Source organism: Phaseolus vulgaris, chromosome 2 (assembly GCF_000499845.2).
Source record: "Phaseolus vulgaris cultivar G19833 chromosome 2, P. vulgaris v2.0, whole genome shotgun sequence".
Lineage (NCBI taxonomy): Eukaryota > Viridiplantae > Streptophyta > Magnoliopsida > Fabales > Fabaceae > Phaseolus > Phaseolus vulgaris.
In genome coordinates this window covers 33815075-33828881 of record NC_023758.2, presented here as the reverse complement: position 1 = coordinate 33828881, position 13807 = coordinate 33815075, and the positions used below count along the sequence as shown (strand labels likewise).

General features: G+C 31.1%; 1 protein-coding gene across 1 annotated transcript; it reads right to left on the bottom strand.

Annotated features, from left to right (window-relative positions):
• Positions 1-1999: 1999 nt before the first annotated feature.
• On the bottom strand, positions 2000-4659 carry LOC137809387 (probable CCR4-associated factor 1 homolog 11). The gene is made up of 3 exons (XM_068610507.1): positions 3822-4659; positions 2166-2276; positions 2000-2065 (listed from the first exon to the last, which is right to left on the bottom strand). The coding sequence occupies exons 1-3, from the start codon at positions 4581-4583 to the stop codon at positions 2000-2002; spliced, it is 939 nt and encodes a 312-aa protein (XP_068466608.1). The 5' UTR covers positions 4584-4659.
• Between the last annotated feature and the right edge of the window lie 9148 nt (positions 4660-13807).

Sequence of the window (13807 nt, the reverse complement as noted above, 5' to 3'; positions counted from 1 at the left end):
ATGAAAAATAAAAGCGAAACTAGAGAGCTTTTACAAAGTTTTGTTGTTTATGTTAAAAATCAGTTCAACAGGAATGTAAAAATTATTAGAACTGACAACGGTAAAGAGTTCTATTGGAAAGATTTTTATGAAAGGCATGGCATAATTCATCAAACCTCTTGTAATGAAACCCCTCAACAAAACTCTATTGTTGAGAGGAAACACCAACATATTCTTAATATCACTCGATGCCTTATTTTTCAGTCCAGATTACCCAAAGTCTTTTGGTGTTATGCTGTTTTGCATTTTGTTTTTCTGATTAATCGCCTTCCTTCCCCTGTTATTCATAACAAATCTCCTTATGAACTCTTATATAATATTGCACCTTGTCTTTCTGATATTAAAGTCTTTGGTTGTCTTTGCTTTGCATCTACTCTTGAACAGAATAGACATAAGCTTGACCCTAGGGCACGTAAGTGTATTTTTCTTGGTTTTAAACAAGGTACAAAGGGTTATGTTGTTATGGATATTCAAACTAGAGAAGTTTTTATATCTAGGAATGTTATTTTCTATGAATCTTTTTTTGGCAAGTTTCAAAATAGAATTGATCAAGCTGTCATACAAGAAGAAGATGACTTCACAAGAATAACATATGATGATGCTCATGTACAAAGGGAGACAGAAAACCGAACTGCACAAAGGGAAAACATGATGCGTGGTGATCTCTCTACACAAAATGAAGCTGGAAATTCCATAGAACAAGAACAATTGAGGTGGTCCACCAGAACCAGGAGAACACCAACATTTCTTGAAGACTATCATCATCAGCTCATGATATCACCATGTGAAGAAAAATTGAAAGAAAAGGTACGTTATCCTCTTTATTCGGTTATGTCCTATAAAAGTTTATCTGAAAAACAACTAAAATATACCTTGTCTATCTCCTCTAAAACTAAACCAAAATGTTATGAGGAGGCAAAATGCTACCCTGAATGGATGGAGGCTATGAGAGCTGAAATAGAGGCACTGGAAGTAAATAAAACCTGGGATATAGTAGATCTTCCTCACAACAAGATTCCCATTGGCTGCAAATGGGTGTATAAAGTCAAACACAAGGCAGATGGTAAAATTGAACGGTACAAAGCAAGACTTGTAGCAAAAGGCTACACACAACGTGAAGGCATTGACTACATGGACACCTACTCACCTGTAGCAAGACTCACAACTATACGCACCATCTTGGCTGTAGCTGCTGTTATGGATTGGCACTTGGAACAGCTGGATGTGAACAATGCTTTCTTGCATGGAGATCTACAAGAAGAAGTTTACATGAGTTTGCCTCCTGGTATCACCACAGTGAAAAGTAATCAGGTTTGCAAGTTAACCAAAGCTTTGTATGGTCTGAAACAGGCCAGCAAACAATGGTATGATAAGTTAAGTTCCTTTCTTTACAGCATCAATTTTGTTCAATCTAGAGCTGATAATTCCCTTTTCATCAGAAAATCTGAGACTTCATTTATTGCTTTACTTATATATGTGGATGATATATTGATTGCTGGAAATGATATAAAAGATATAGATATTGTAAAAAATTCTTTAAATTCTGCTTTCAAAATAAAAGATTTGGGGCATCTCAAGTTTTTCTTGGGTCTGGAAATTGCTAGAACACATAAAGGTATACATATATGCCAAAGAAAGTATGCTCTCGATATTTTGACTGATGCAGGTATGCTTGGTGCTAAACCTGCAAACACTCCTATGACACAGAAGAACGACAAGCTTTTTGATCAAAGTTTGCCAGTGCACAACATAACTCTATACCGAAGAATCATTGGAAGGTTATTATATCTTGTGAACACCAGACCAGATATTAGCTTCTCTGTTCAATTCCTCAGTTAGTTTGTCCAGGCTCCATCAAAGCTTCATCACCAAGCTGTTCAGAGAATTTTGAGATACATCAAGTCCTCTCCAGCACAAGGTATATTCTTTCCTAAAAGTACTGACATTCAACTTAAAGCTTTTAGTGACTCAGACAAGTCCGCTCAACCACTGGTTTTTGCATCTTCCTTGGAGACTCCTTGATATCCTGGAAAACCAAGAAGCAAAGTACCGTTTCTAGATCATCCTCTGAAGCTGAATATCGTGCTCTAGCCACCACATGTTGTGAAATACAATGGCTTGTATACCTTCTCGAAGATCTCTGCATCAAAGTCAACAATGTTGCAAGCCTCTTTTGTGACACCCAGTCGACAAGGCATATAGCTCACAACAACGGATTTCATGAGAGAACCAAACATCTGGATATTGACTGCCATGTAGTAAGAGAGAAATTACAACATGGGCTTTTTCACCTTCTTCCCATAAGCTCTCAAGAACAACCAGCAGACATCCTTACAAAGTCTCTCAACTATGCAGTTTTTCATAAACTTGTTACCAAGCTTGGTGTTTTGAATATACACCCACCAGCTTGAGGGGGGGTTTTGATGTTTTGGGTTTGTTGGGTCTAAGGTTTAGTTAGCTTTAGTTCAGCCCAATAATCCTTTTCTTTTCACACACCAAGCCAATATATGATGTAAAGCTGCAACGTTCTTTTTTAATAATATACAAAAATATTTCTTTCTTAACACGTGTCTCTCACTCACACAATGTTATGCCTCTGATTCATCTCCTTTTTTCTGGAAGTTCCTTATGTTGTTCATGAAGAAATTCAATAACAACTCTAATGCAATACAGAAAATTAATTGTAGAAAAATAATTAAAAAAACGTAAAATTATTTTTATTTTTTAATAAAATAAAAATCTTGGTAATATTGGTTTAATTCATAGTATCAGAATCTGTTTAATGTTAAACACTAATAAAATTGACTTTGCTGATCTAATGAGACACAATTTAAAAAAAAAAAAGTTAAACAAAAAATTAACCTGGATAAGGCGAATTTTAAATTATCAAATTTGAACTACAATACGTAAAATGACAAAAATGTCCTAAATTGAAATAGGGGCGAGGATAAAAATATTTTTGGAACCTTTTTCCTGACCACACTTTTGGATTTGGATTTGTAGAACACTTTTCTCAATTCCATAAATTCTTTTTCAGAATGTATTTCTAGATTTTTTTTTTCCTGAATCTAAATATTTATTTCCTTTTTTTCAGGATATGATTACAAGTAAATCATAACTAATTATCTATTTCAGGATATCGATATATATATAAATTCAAAATAATTATTTTATTTATTTTATGTTACATTTTTTTGTCAATTTTTAAAATTTTAAAATCTAATACCAATGTTTATATTTAAAATTTAAAATATTATACATTATCGATCTTTAACAAAAAAAAGAAAACTTTTATATTAAAATATAACTGAATAATATTAAATTATACTAGGTGAGTTGTTTGTTTTATTTTTAATTACATCTTTAAATCACACTAAAACGAGTCGTATTGTCCCATCTACTTATTATTAGGTAACATTTATTTAAGAATGCAAAATAAATAAGTTTTCATTATATTGCTTTATTCCATCACAATATAAATGTTACTGTATTCATAAGAAAATATTAAGCAATACTATATTATTTTTGTTATATTATTTATTTCATTGAAATTAATGTTTTAATAAAATTCCTAATAAATTTATGGAATCATACATCATAAATTGAAAATTTTGTTAATTAGTATATAAAATGAAAATAAAATAAAAAAATACAAAACAAAAGGATAGCACAATAACGAAGTCATCTAATTTGTGAGTATTATCTCCAAGCCATACAGAACACCTGCATGTTTTTGTAAGTCCAACTCTGTATGAAAATAGAGTTTTAATTTTATTGAAAACATGGAGAGTGACTAAGCTATCGGAGCCTGCTTGATGACTTTTTCTACAACTATTATCCAAACCGAGGGACTCAGAAACTTTGTCTAAACCGCCATGAAGGTTGGGAAAAAATCTGATGAGATGCTTAACATCATATACTTTGTATCCAAAGAAGAATTTAACGAGTTGAAGAAAGTCACACAAGTTGGGAGGTAGAAATGGTTGCATATAGAAAAAGCGTTGACTCAGTATCTTGACCATGTACCCAAAATCATAGGCACCATGAAAAGCAATCCACTGAATATTATTGTTGTAGAGGAGTCCTGAGAACATCATCAGCTCGGCAAATCGCACAATGCTCACTCCAAACTTTGGATTCTTGTCAAAATCTATGCCTTGACGACGGAGGAGGGCGATGGAGTGAGGATCATGAGGATGGTGTGTCACATCGAACTCACAAAAGTTGAATTCCCAAATGAAGCGGTTGGAGGTTCCAAAGGTTGGAAGGTTGTCGTGACCGTCTGAAAGGGTGAGGCCTACTTGGATGAGGTGCATACCGTCCACGTTAGCTTTCATCACTACATAGTTATTATTTAGTTGTCGGAATGCTGGATGCGACCGAAAGACGACACCGGGGAACTCCGTGTCCATAGAAATGAAAGGGTATAAGGAAATGATAGAACGAATCAACTCGAACTCCGATTCAAGATTGTAAGACCACACTGATCTCGTCATCACAAAACTACAAGAAAGAGTCATGTTGTTGTTGCTTTCTCTTTCCATCTCTCTTATTCTTCTGATATCTCTTTCTCTTACTATCTCTCTTTCTCTTTCTTTCAAGAACAACAAAACATCTACATCAATCCTCCTCATTACTCTACTTTTATAGCCCAATCAAACATAACTTACAAAAGATACTACGATATAATTGGTTTCTACAATCTAAACTTATCATCGCACTTATTATTTGTTTATGGTATGATTCAAGATATTAATTAAATTTATCAAGATTGAGATTGCATTTTCCTTTTTTAGAGTTTCTTAGATTTTAAAACAAAATATAAGATTGCAGAAATCTTATCTTACTTGACATTTATTTACAAAATTTTATCTTTTTAATACATATTTTAAGAGTTCATAATTTTAGAATCAAAGATCATTTATATTTTCTATCTCAACACAACTAGATCTAATTATCTTATTTATTTTTGAGCCGGATATATTTAAAATGTAAATATTTATTTTCTCTTTTTGAGAATATGATTATATACTTAAATCATAAGTAACTTATCTATTTTAGGAGATTGATATATTTAAATAGCATATCATTATTTTATCTGATTTACGTTCCTTTTTTTTAGTTGATTTCTAAAACTATTAAAAAAAATCTATTAAAAAAAATAATAATCAATTATCTCAATTTTGATAATGTATATTTAATTAATTATGATATAATAATAAAATTATTTTTTACGATTGTGTTTCTAAATATAATAAATAAAAATATAATTAATTACAAAATTGTAATTATTTTTTTTTAATTTTTTAATAAACACTATAAGAAAATCATGAAATAGAAATCAATTTTAAAAAAATAATAATAATTAGTTTACATGCCATTTTAAAAAAATTTTGTTAAATGATTTTTAAATTAATATCTAATTAACTATCAAATATTTTGTTACCAAATTTAGAATTTAAATAATTAGTAATTAAATATTTCATCAGCCTTCTTTCTTTAACTTTATTTTGTTTTCCTTCTTCTGCAAACAACATAAAGTTTATATTAAAAAAAATACATTTTTTTAAGTTAAAACTAAAAATTACTGACAATTACAGCCTAAATTTCAATTTCTTTAAAACTATTTATTTTGTCCAATACAAACTATATTTATAAAATGAAAATACTGTACAAAATTAATTTAATCTACATAAATTGTTTATTCGATATTTATTATAAAAAAAAATACATTGATTATAATGTATAGTTTATACTTTTACTTTTATCTGATAATTAAGTGGTAAAATGAGCAGTTAAATATTTATATTTTAAAATATTATTTTGTTTTATCTTTATATGTATAGATTTATTGTTTTATGACAAATATCTTTATATCATTGTCACTTTTTCAGTTAATAACTTGCTTTAATTATTTTCATATATTAAACTTTGAACTTTGAATAATACGCGGCGTGAAGACCCTTCCCTTTCGCCTCTTTGCATTTGCATCTTTATTTCTCCTTAATTAACGAGTTATTTACGTAAGAGACTCATTCGCCTACGTAATACTTCACAATATTACTTTCATCTCCTCACTTACATATTATTATATTATTAATTATGGAAATCTATGGGTGAATTCAAATTCACTTAATACGCAAGCTTATATAACAGCTTGAGATGGTTTTCTACCTTTTTTTTAATGCATATATAAAGGGATAAAATATAAGGTTAATTAATTACTCAATGTTGAGACCCATAAAGAAATATTAATGTGTTATATTAACAATTGAAGATCAGTTTATGGCTACATTATTCAATTATTGTGTTCAATTGTAACTGTCAAAAAAAAAAAATTCAAAAGCATTATCATTGTGAATTGCGAGAATAAGTAGGAGTAATAGGTGATGTTTTAGAAATGATAGTAAGAAAAGACCAATTTAAAAATAGACAATTGACTAAATTTTATTATAGAATAAAGAGTATAAATGAGAATTTTACAAGTAATTCATCTATACCAATACGTGTCATAAAGTGATTTTTTATTTGTTTATGAGAATTTTGCCGAGGATAATCATTAAACGAAATAGAGGTGGAGGTGAATCGTGATAATCATGATGTTTATCAGGCTTTGACATCAATTTGTTCTTGAATAACACTCAATAAATTAAATGAAAAAGATGTAAATATAATTGGAAACTAACAACATAAACCAATATCCTAGATGATATCCTATATTTCTAGACATAAATATTGATAAATTTTAATACATATTCAACAATTAAAAAAATATAAAGAATTGAATATAAAACAAACTGAATAAAAAGTATATATGTGATAGTTATTCTAGTGAGAATTTGAACAACAACTAACAAATTGATTCCTTGGACCTTCAAAAAAGAGCTTCTAATTGAAGAATAATAATCTGTGTCGTAATGTAAGAAAATGGCATGAAATCATTTTGTTCTTCTAGCGAAAACCTGTTGGATAGTGGGCAATTTAGTCCCGTTTTCATAACACATCAAAAAATATATCTAAATATTACAATACAAGTTCTATTGATTTCTATATAGACTTGAAGTTTTTCAAAACATTCCTAATACACGATTAAGACTTATAAAAATACAAATATTTTACAGATAAAGTTCAAAGCAACATCCTAAAGCCCTCTAGAACCTTTGTCACTTGTACGATCATTTGCTCGTGTATATAGTTCAGTTATTACAGTTCACAACACAACTAGTAAAGAAATGGTAAACTAGTGAAAATAACGTTTTATAATATACACAATTAAATCAAAAGAGAAAACCAAATTACATGGATCAATTTCTCATTTATTCAATCTTCTTCAAATCCCAACATAAAACAATCACATAAATCTTACATGGATCTCCAGGATATCTAACAAACAAAATAGCAACTGACGCCTTCCGAAATACTCATATTAAGTAAGTCCTACTAGAGACTAACATCTGATCCAAAGATTACCAGCGAATCCAAGAAAAAGGATAAGGGTAAGTTCAATACAACCCAAACCGTACATCTCATAGGTCACGGTGTGCATGAAATCCCCCATCAGCTTCTCACCACCTTGTGTCTTAGTCTATGTGACTTAAACCATCAGTGAAACTCAGAGATCTCTGTTACCACATAGGCACCAATACTTAATACACAAACAAACATTAGTCCATATATTATCCCAAATGTATAAATTCAATTTCATACCATTTTCATCATACAATATCATTCAAAATGCAATCCATAACATTCAAAATCCTATTTAACATTAAAAAAACAACACTTAAATACTAAAGCATCAAAATCTAATATTTTTACAAGTTTAAACAATATATATAAACAAAGAACATCCTTGCAAAAGAAATTGAATATTGGGATCACGTCCCTTCCACATCGAAATCTTCTAACATAGGTACTATTAAAAATTAAAGTTAGTTTCCCTTATCTTAACTTCCTTATTCTGATGAAAATTCTACCTCAAACAGGGAAATCACTCCAAACTTTAGGAACCTATAATAATTTATTTAAATATTACCAAATTTTAGTATGAGTTTAATCAAGTTGAGAGAAACATTTTTCTCAACTGACCCCACTAAAATTGAAGACTAAATCATAGACAATAAGGGGTATTTAGAGTAAAAATGAACTTACTTTGTTTGAAAATCTAATCAAGTAGAAATGTATTTTGACTCTTCAACTACAACATGACATGATCAGATTTTGAAATAGATGAGATTTGGGAGTGAAAATAAAGAGAGAAGTGAGAAAAGAGAAGTTAGGGGAGAGATGTAGAAAATAAGAAAAGAAAAATTGAGAGAGAGAAAAGATGGTGAGGGTGGCTATATTTTTTTTTTTTACGTCTATTACAATTTTTCCAGTACAAGTTTTTTATGATACATTAAATACTGTTTTGTTTGCATGAAAAATATTAAATTAACTTTCAATTAATGTCGATTGAATTGCGACTGCTATTAATTTATGTTAATACAACTCTAATGCAACACAGAAATGAAAATAATTAAAAAAACATAAAATTATTTTTATTTTTTAATATAATAAAAATCTTGTTAATATTGGTTTAATTGATAGTATCAAAATTCGTTTAATTCGTTTAATGTTGAACACTAATAAAATTGACTTAAATGAGACACAATTTTTTTTTAAAAAGAAAGATTTAAAAAACATAAAATTATAGCGTGGGTTAAAATACACTAAATTAAATAAATTTTTAAACAAAAAATTAACCTGGATCAAGCGAATTTTAAATTATCAAATTTGAACTACAATCGATTTACATATAAAATGACAAAAATGTCCTAAATTGAAATAGGGGTGAGGATAAAAATATTTTTGGAACCATTTTTCCGGACCACACTTTTGGATTTGGATTTGTAGAACACTTTTCTCAATTCCATAAATTCTTTTTCAGAATGTATTTCTAGATTTTTTTTTTCCTGAATCTAAATCTTTATTTCCTTTTTTTGGGATATGATTATAAGTAAATCATAACTAATTATCTATTTTAGGATATCGACATATATAAATTTAAAATAATTATTTTATTTATTTTATGTTACATTTTTTTGTCAATTTTTAAAATTTTAAAATCTAAAACCATTGTTAATATTTTAAATTTAAAATATTATATATTATCGATCTTTAACCAAAAAAAGAAAACTTTTATATTGAAATATAACTGAATAATATTAAATTATACTAGGTGAGTTGTTTGTTTTAGTTTTAATTATATTTTAAATCACACTAAAACGAATCGTATTATCCCATCTATTTATTTTTAGGTAACATTTATTTAAGAATGCAAAATAAATAAGTTTTCATTATATTGCTTTATTCCATCACAATATAAATATTACTGTATTCATAAGAAAATGTTAAGCAATACTATATTATTTTTGTTATATTATTTATTTCATTGAAATTAATGTTTTAATAAAATTCCTAATAAATTTATGGAATCATACATCTTAAATTGAAAATTTTGATAATTAGTATATAAAATGAAAATAAAATAAAAAATACAAAATAAAAGGATAGTACAATAACGAAGTCATCTAATTTGTGACTATTATCTCTAAGCCATACAGAACACCTGCATGTTTTTGTAAGTCCAACTCTGTATGAAAATAAAGAGTTTTAATTTTATTGAAAACATGGAGAGTGACTAAGCTATCACAGCCTGCGTGATGACTGTTTCTGCAACTATTATCCAAACCGAGGGACTCAGAAACTTTGTCTAAACCGCCATGAAGGTTGAGAAAAAATCTGATGAGATGCTTAACGTCGTATACTTTGTATCCAAAGAAGAATTTAACGAGTTGAAGAAAGTCACACAAGTTGGGAGGTAGAAATGGTTGCATATAAAAAAAAACGTTGACTCAGTATCTTGACCATGTACCCAAAATCATAGGCACTATGAAAAGCAATCCATTGAATATTATTGTTGCAGAGGAGTCCTGAGAACATCATCAACTCAGCAAATCGCACAATGTGTTAATATATTTAATTTTCTATTTTAAGTTATTGGGCTTTGTTTGTTTGACCCAACTTTCCTTTTCTGTTTCAGCTAGGTCTTAATCTTTTTCTTATATATACACCATGTATTTTACTCTCTAATATACAAGTGAATAAAAGTTTCTTTTATATTTATTTTTCTCTACAATTAGGGTTCATCGAAACCTCTCTTTCTTCATTACGATTACGTGCGATTACGTACGCTACATTAGCATCACATCAGACAAGGAATATTCATCTTCATTTACTGTAATATGGTATCAGAGCTCTTCGAATGAAGAGTTCTGCTGCGCATCTCTCTGATTTTTATTTCCCTCTTTGCTGTTCTTGGTTTTTTTTTCTGTTCTCTTTCAAAATCTTGATTGGTTTTAAAAATCTTTTAGGCAATGCTTAATGAAAACCCTAGTCTTCATAGTCTTAATAGTAGTCACACTATTACATGCAATTTTTGTGGTAAATATGGTCATACTGAGGCTGTTTGTTTTCGCAAAGTAGATTTTCCTTCTGGTAATGTTAAAACCTCAAAGTTTTCTTTTACTAGAAAAGTCTGCACTTTTTGTAATCGTCTTGGCCACACTGTTGACACCTGTTATAAAAAGCATGGGTTCCCTCCTGGCTACAAATTTACCAATTGGACATCCCAAGCCAATAATATGATTACTACTGACACTTTTTCTGAGCTTTTTCCTAAAGAACAGGATGTAAAGGGGATTCAACTTACATCACAACAGTGCCAATTCCTTACCAACATTTTGCGTCAGCAAAACCTTGAGGATCCTGCCCCTCACACTCAAATTAATCAAGTCGGCACCATCTCTACGGATGAAATCCCCAATACTGAGCATTCTTCAACAGGTAAGTTTCTTTCTTCACTATCTTCTATAAAAGAATCTTGGATTATTGATTCTGGTGCCACTGATCATGTTTGTCACAATTTGAACGTTTTTACTACTTATACTAAAATTAAACCTGTCTTAATTAGTCTTCCAAATGGCCAAACTGTTTATGCCACATATTCTGGTTTAGTACGTTTTTCTGATCAGTTTTATTTGTCTGATGTGTTATACGTGCCTCATTTTCAATTAAACTTAATATTTGTTTCTAAACTCACACACCAACTTAAATGCACTTTAACTTTCACTTCAACCCACTACATTATACAAGACAATCTCACTCAAGATTGGTACAGTTAAAGCCACCGCTGGCTTGTACCTTGTCACTACCTTGCCTGCTTCTAGTCATTCTAAACCGCATTGTATTGCTCCTTTTATTAATTGCAATATCACAAACAAAACACTATGACATTATAGACTAGGACACCCTTCACATGAAAGATCACATGTCTTAAGCAAACAATACTCTTTTATTACTGTTGATACTCATCATGTATGTGACACTTGTAGTCGTGCAAAACAGAGAAAACTTCCTTTCATTTTAAGTAATACTGTTATCTCTGCTATTTTTTATCTTGTACACTTTGATATTTGGGGACCATGTTCCATAATTTTTATGCAAGGTTTTCGTTATTTCTTGACTATTGTTGATGATTACTCGCGTTATACTTGGATTATTCTACTGCATAACAAATCTGAAGTGCGTCAACACATCATTAACTTCACTGTTTTCGTTCAAAATCATTTCAAAACTAATATCAAAACGATTCGTACTGACAATGGTGTTGAGTTTGCTATGTCAAATTTTTATGCTTCAAAGGGAATTATACATAAAAAATCTTGTGTTGAAACACCACAACAAAATGGCATTGTAGAACGTAAACATCAACACATACTAAATGTAACCCGGGCTTTACTTTTTCAAGCAAATCTTCCTCCTATTTTTTGGGAATTTGTTGTAAATCATGTTGTTTTCTTAATAAATGTTATTCCTACTCCATTACTTGATAACATCACTCCTCATGAAAAGTTGTTTGGAAAACCATATGACATTTCCTTTCTAAAAGTGTTTGGTTGTCTCTGTTATGCTAGTACCATTACTGCACATAGGAAAAAATTAGATGATAGATCTATCAAAGGTATTTTTCTTGGCTTCCCGCGAAATACAAAAGGTTATATTATCTTAAATTTAAAGTTTCATAGCATAGAGATATCAAGACATGTAATCTTTCATGAAAACCACTTTCCATATAAATTGGACAGTGGCTTGCCTAAGGACCCTAACACTTTATCTCTCCCTATTTCTAATGCATATAATTCTGCTTTTGATTTTTTTTTCTGATACTGCACCTCCTGTCGAGCCATGTACCTCTACTCCTGCACCTAATACTGTTCCTCCACCAGCCTCATTATCCTATGATCTTCCAACAAATAGTGTCTCTGCTCCTGCATCAAACATTGCACCTCCATCAGAATTATCACCGCCTGCATCTCCAGGAAGCATCTCATCCCAATTTCCAAGAAGATCAGCTCGTCCTCACCGACAACCTGCCTATCTTGCAGATTTCCACACTGCAACCAACACTGTAAGTAGTAGATATCCTATTCATAATTACTTGTCTTACAATTCCTTATCTTCCAATTTTAGAAATGTTATTTCCTCTATCAATTCTCATCCTGAACCTCGAACATATAACGAAGCCTCCAAACATGCTTCTTGGCAATCTGCCATGCAAGATGAGCTTTAAGCTCTTGCTGCTAACAATACTTGGCAACTTACCCCTCTCCCTCCAGGAAAGAAAACTATTGGTTGTAAATGAGTATATAAAATCAAATACCATTCTGATGGCACTGTTGAGCGCCACAAAGCTAGAGTTGTTGCCAAAGGGTTTACCCAACTTGAAGGACTTGATTTCTTAGACACTTTTGCATCTGTTGCTAAACTCACTACCATCCGCCTTCTACTTGCTATTGCCACTACCAAAAATTGGATTTTAAAACAACTTGATTTCAATAATGCATTTCTTCATGGTGATCTCCATGAAGAGATATACATGACCCCCCCCCCCCCCCCCACCTGGCCTCTCTCTTCCTTCTCCCCAGCATGTTTGCAAGCTTCAACGGTCTTTGTATGGCCTTCGTCAAGCTGGTCGTCAATGGTACGCCAAACTTTCTACTTTTCTTTTATCAAATAATTACTCTATTTTTGTTGCTGATCACTCTCTTTTTCTTAAATATAATAATGATAAACTCACTGTTATTCTTGTTTATGTTGATGACTTGCTCTTAACTGGTGATGACACGGAGGAAATCAATACAATTATTGCATCCCTTCACCATCACTTCAAGATAAAAAATTTAGGTAATCTCACTTACTTTTTGGGACTGGAAATTGCTCGCAACAGTACTGGTCTTCATTTAAGTCAACGCAAGTATACTCTTGATCTCCTTCAAGAAACTGGCATGCTTGACTCTGCACCGGTGGCCACTCCTATGACTCACACCTCCCGTCTCTCTCCCGACCAAGGCTCACCTCTCGATGCTGATGCCACTTCTCAATACAGAATTGGACGTCTAATTTACTTAACCAACACGCGGCCAGACATCGCCTTCGCTGTCCACAATTTAAGCCAATTCATATCTGCACCCACAACTCATCCTCAGCAAGCTGTCTCACGTCTTTTGCCTTACCTCAAGGGCACCCCTGGTGAAGGACTATATTTTTCTCACACTAGTTCACTTCACCTTTGTGGTTTTAGTGACTCTGACTGGGCAACATGTCCTACCACACGCAAATCTGTCACTGGATATTCCATCTACTTAGGAGACTCCCTAATATCATG

Excerpts from the sequence above, each read along its gene's own strand:
- LOC137809387 (XM_068610507.1), bottom strand. The coding sequence starts at position 4,583 with ATGGAAAGAGAAAGCAACAACAACATGACTCTTTCTTGTAGTTTTGTG. Across the intron at positions 2,277-3,821 it reads ATAGCTTAGTCACTCTCCAT|ATGTTTGGTTCTCTCATGAA; the intron begins GTTTTCAATAAA and ends GTCAATATCCAG. Across the intron at positions 2,066-2,165 it reads ATGCAGAGATCTTCGAGAAG|GATATCAAGGAGTCTCCAAG; the intron begins GTATACAAGCCA and ends TTGGTTTTCCAG.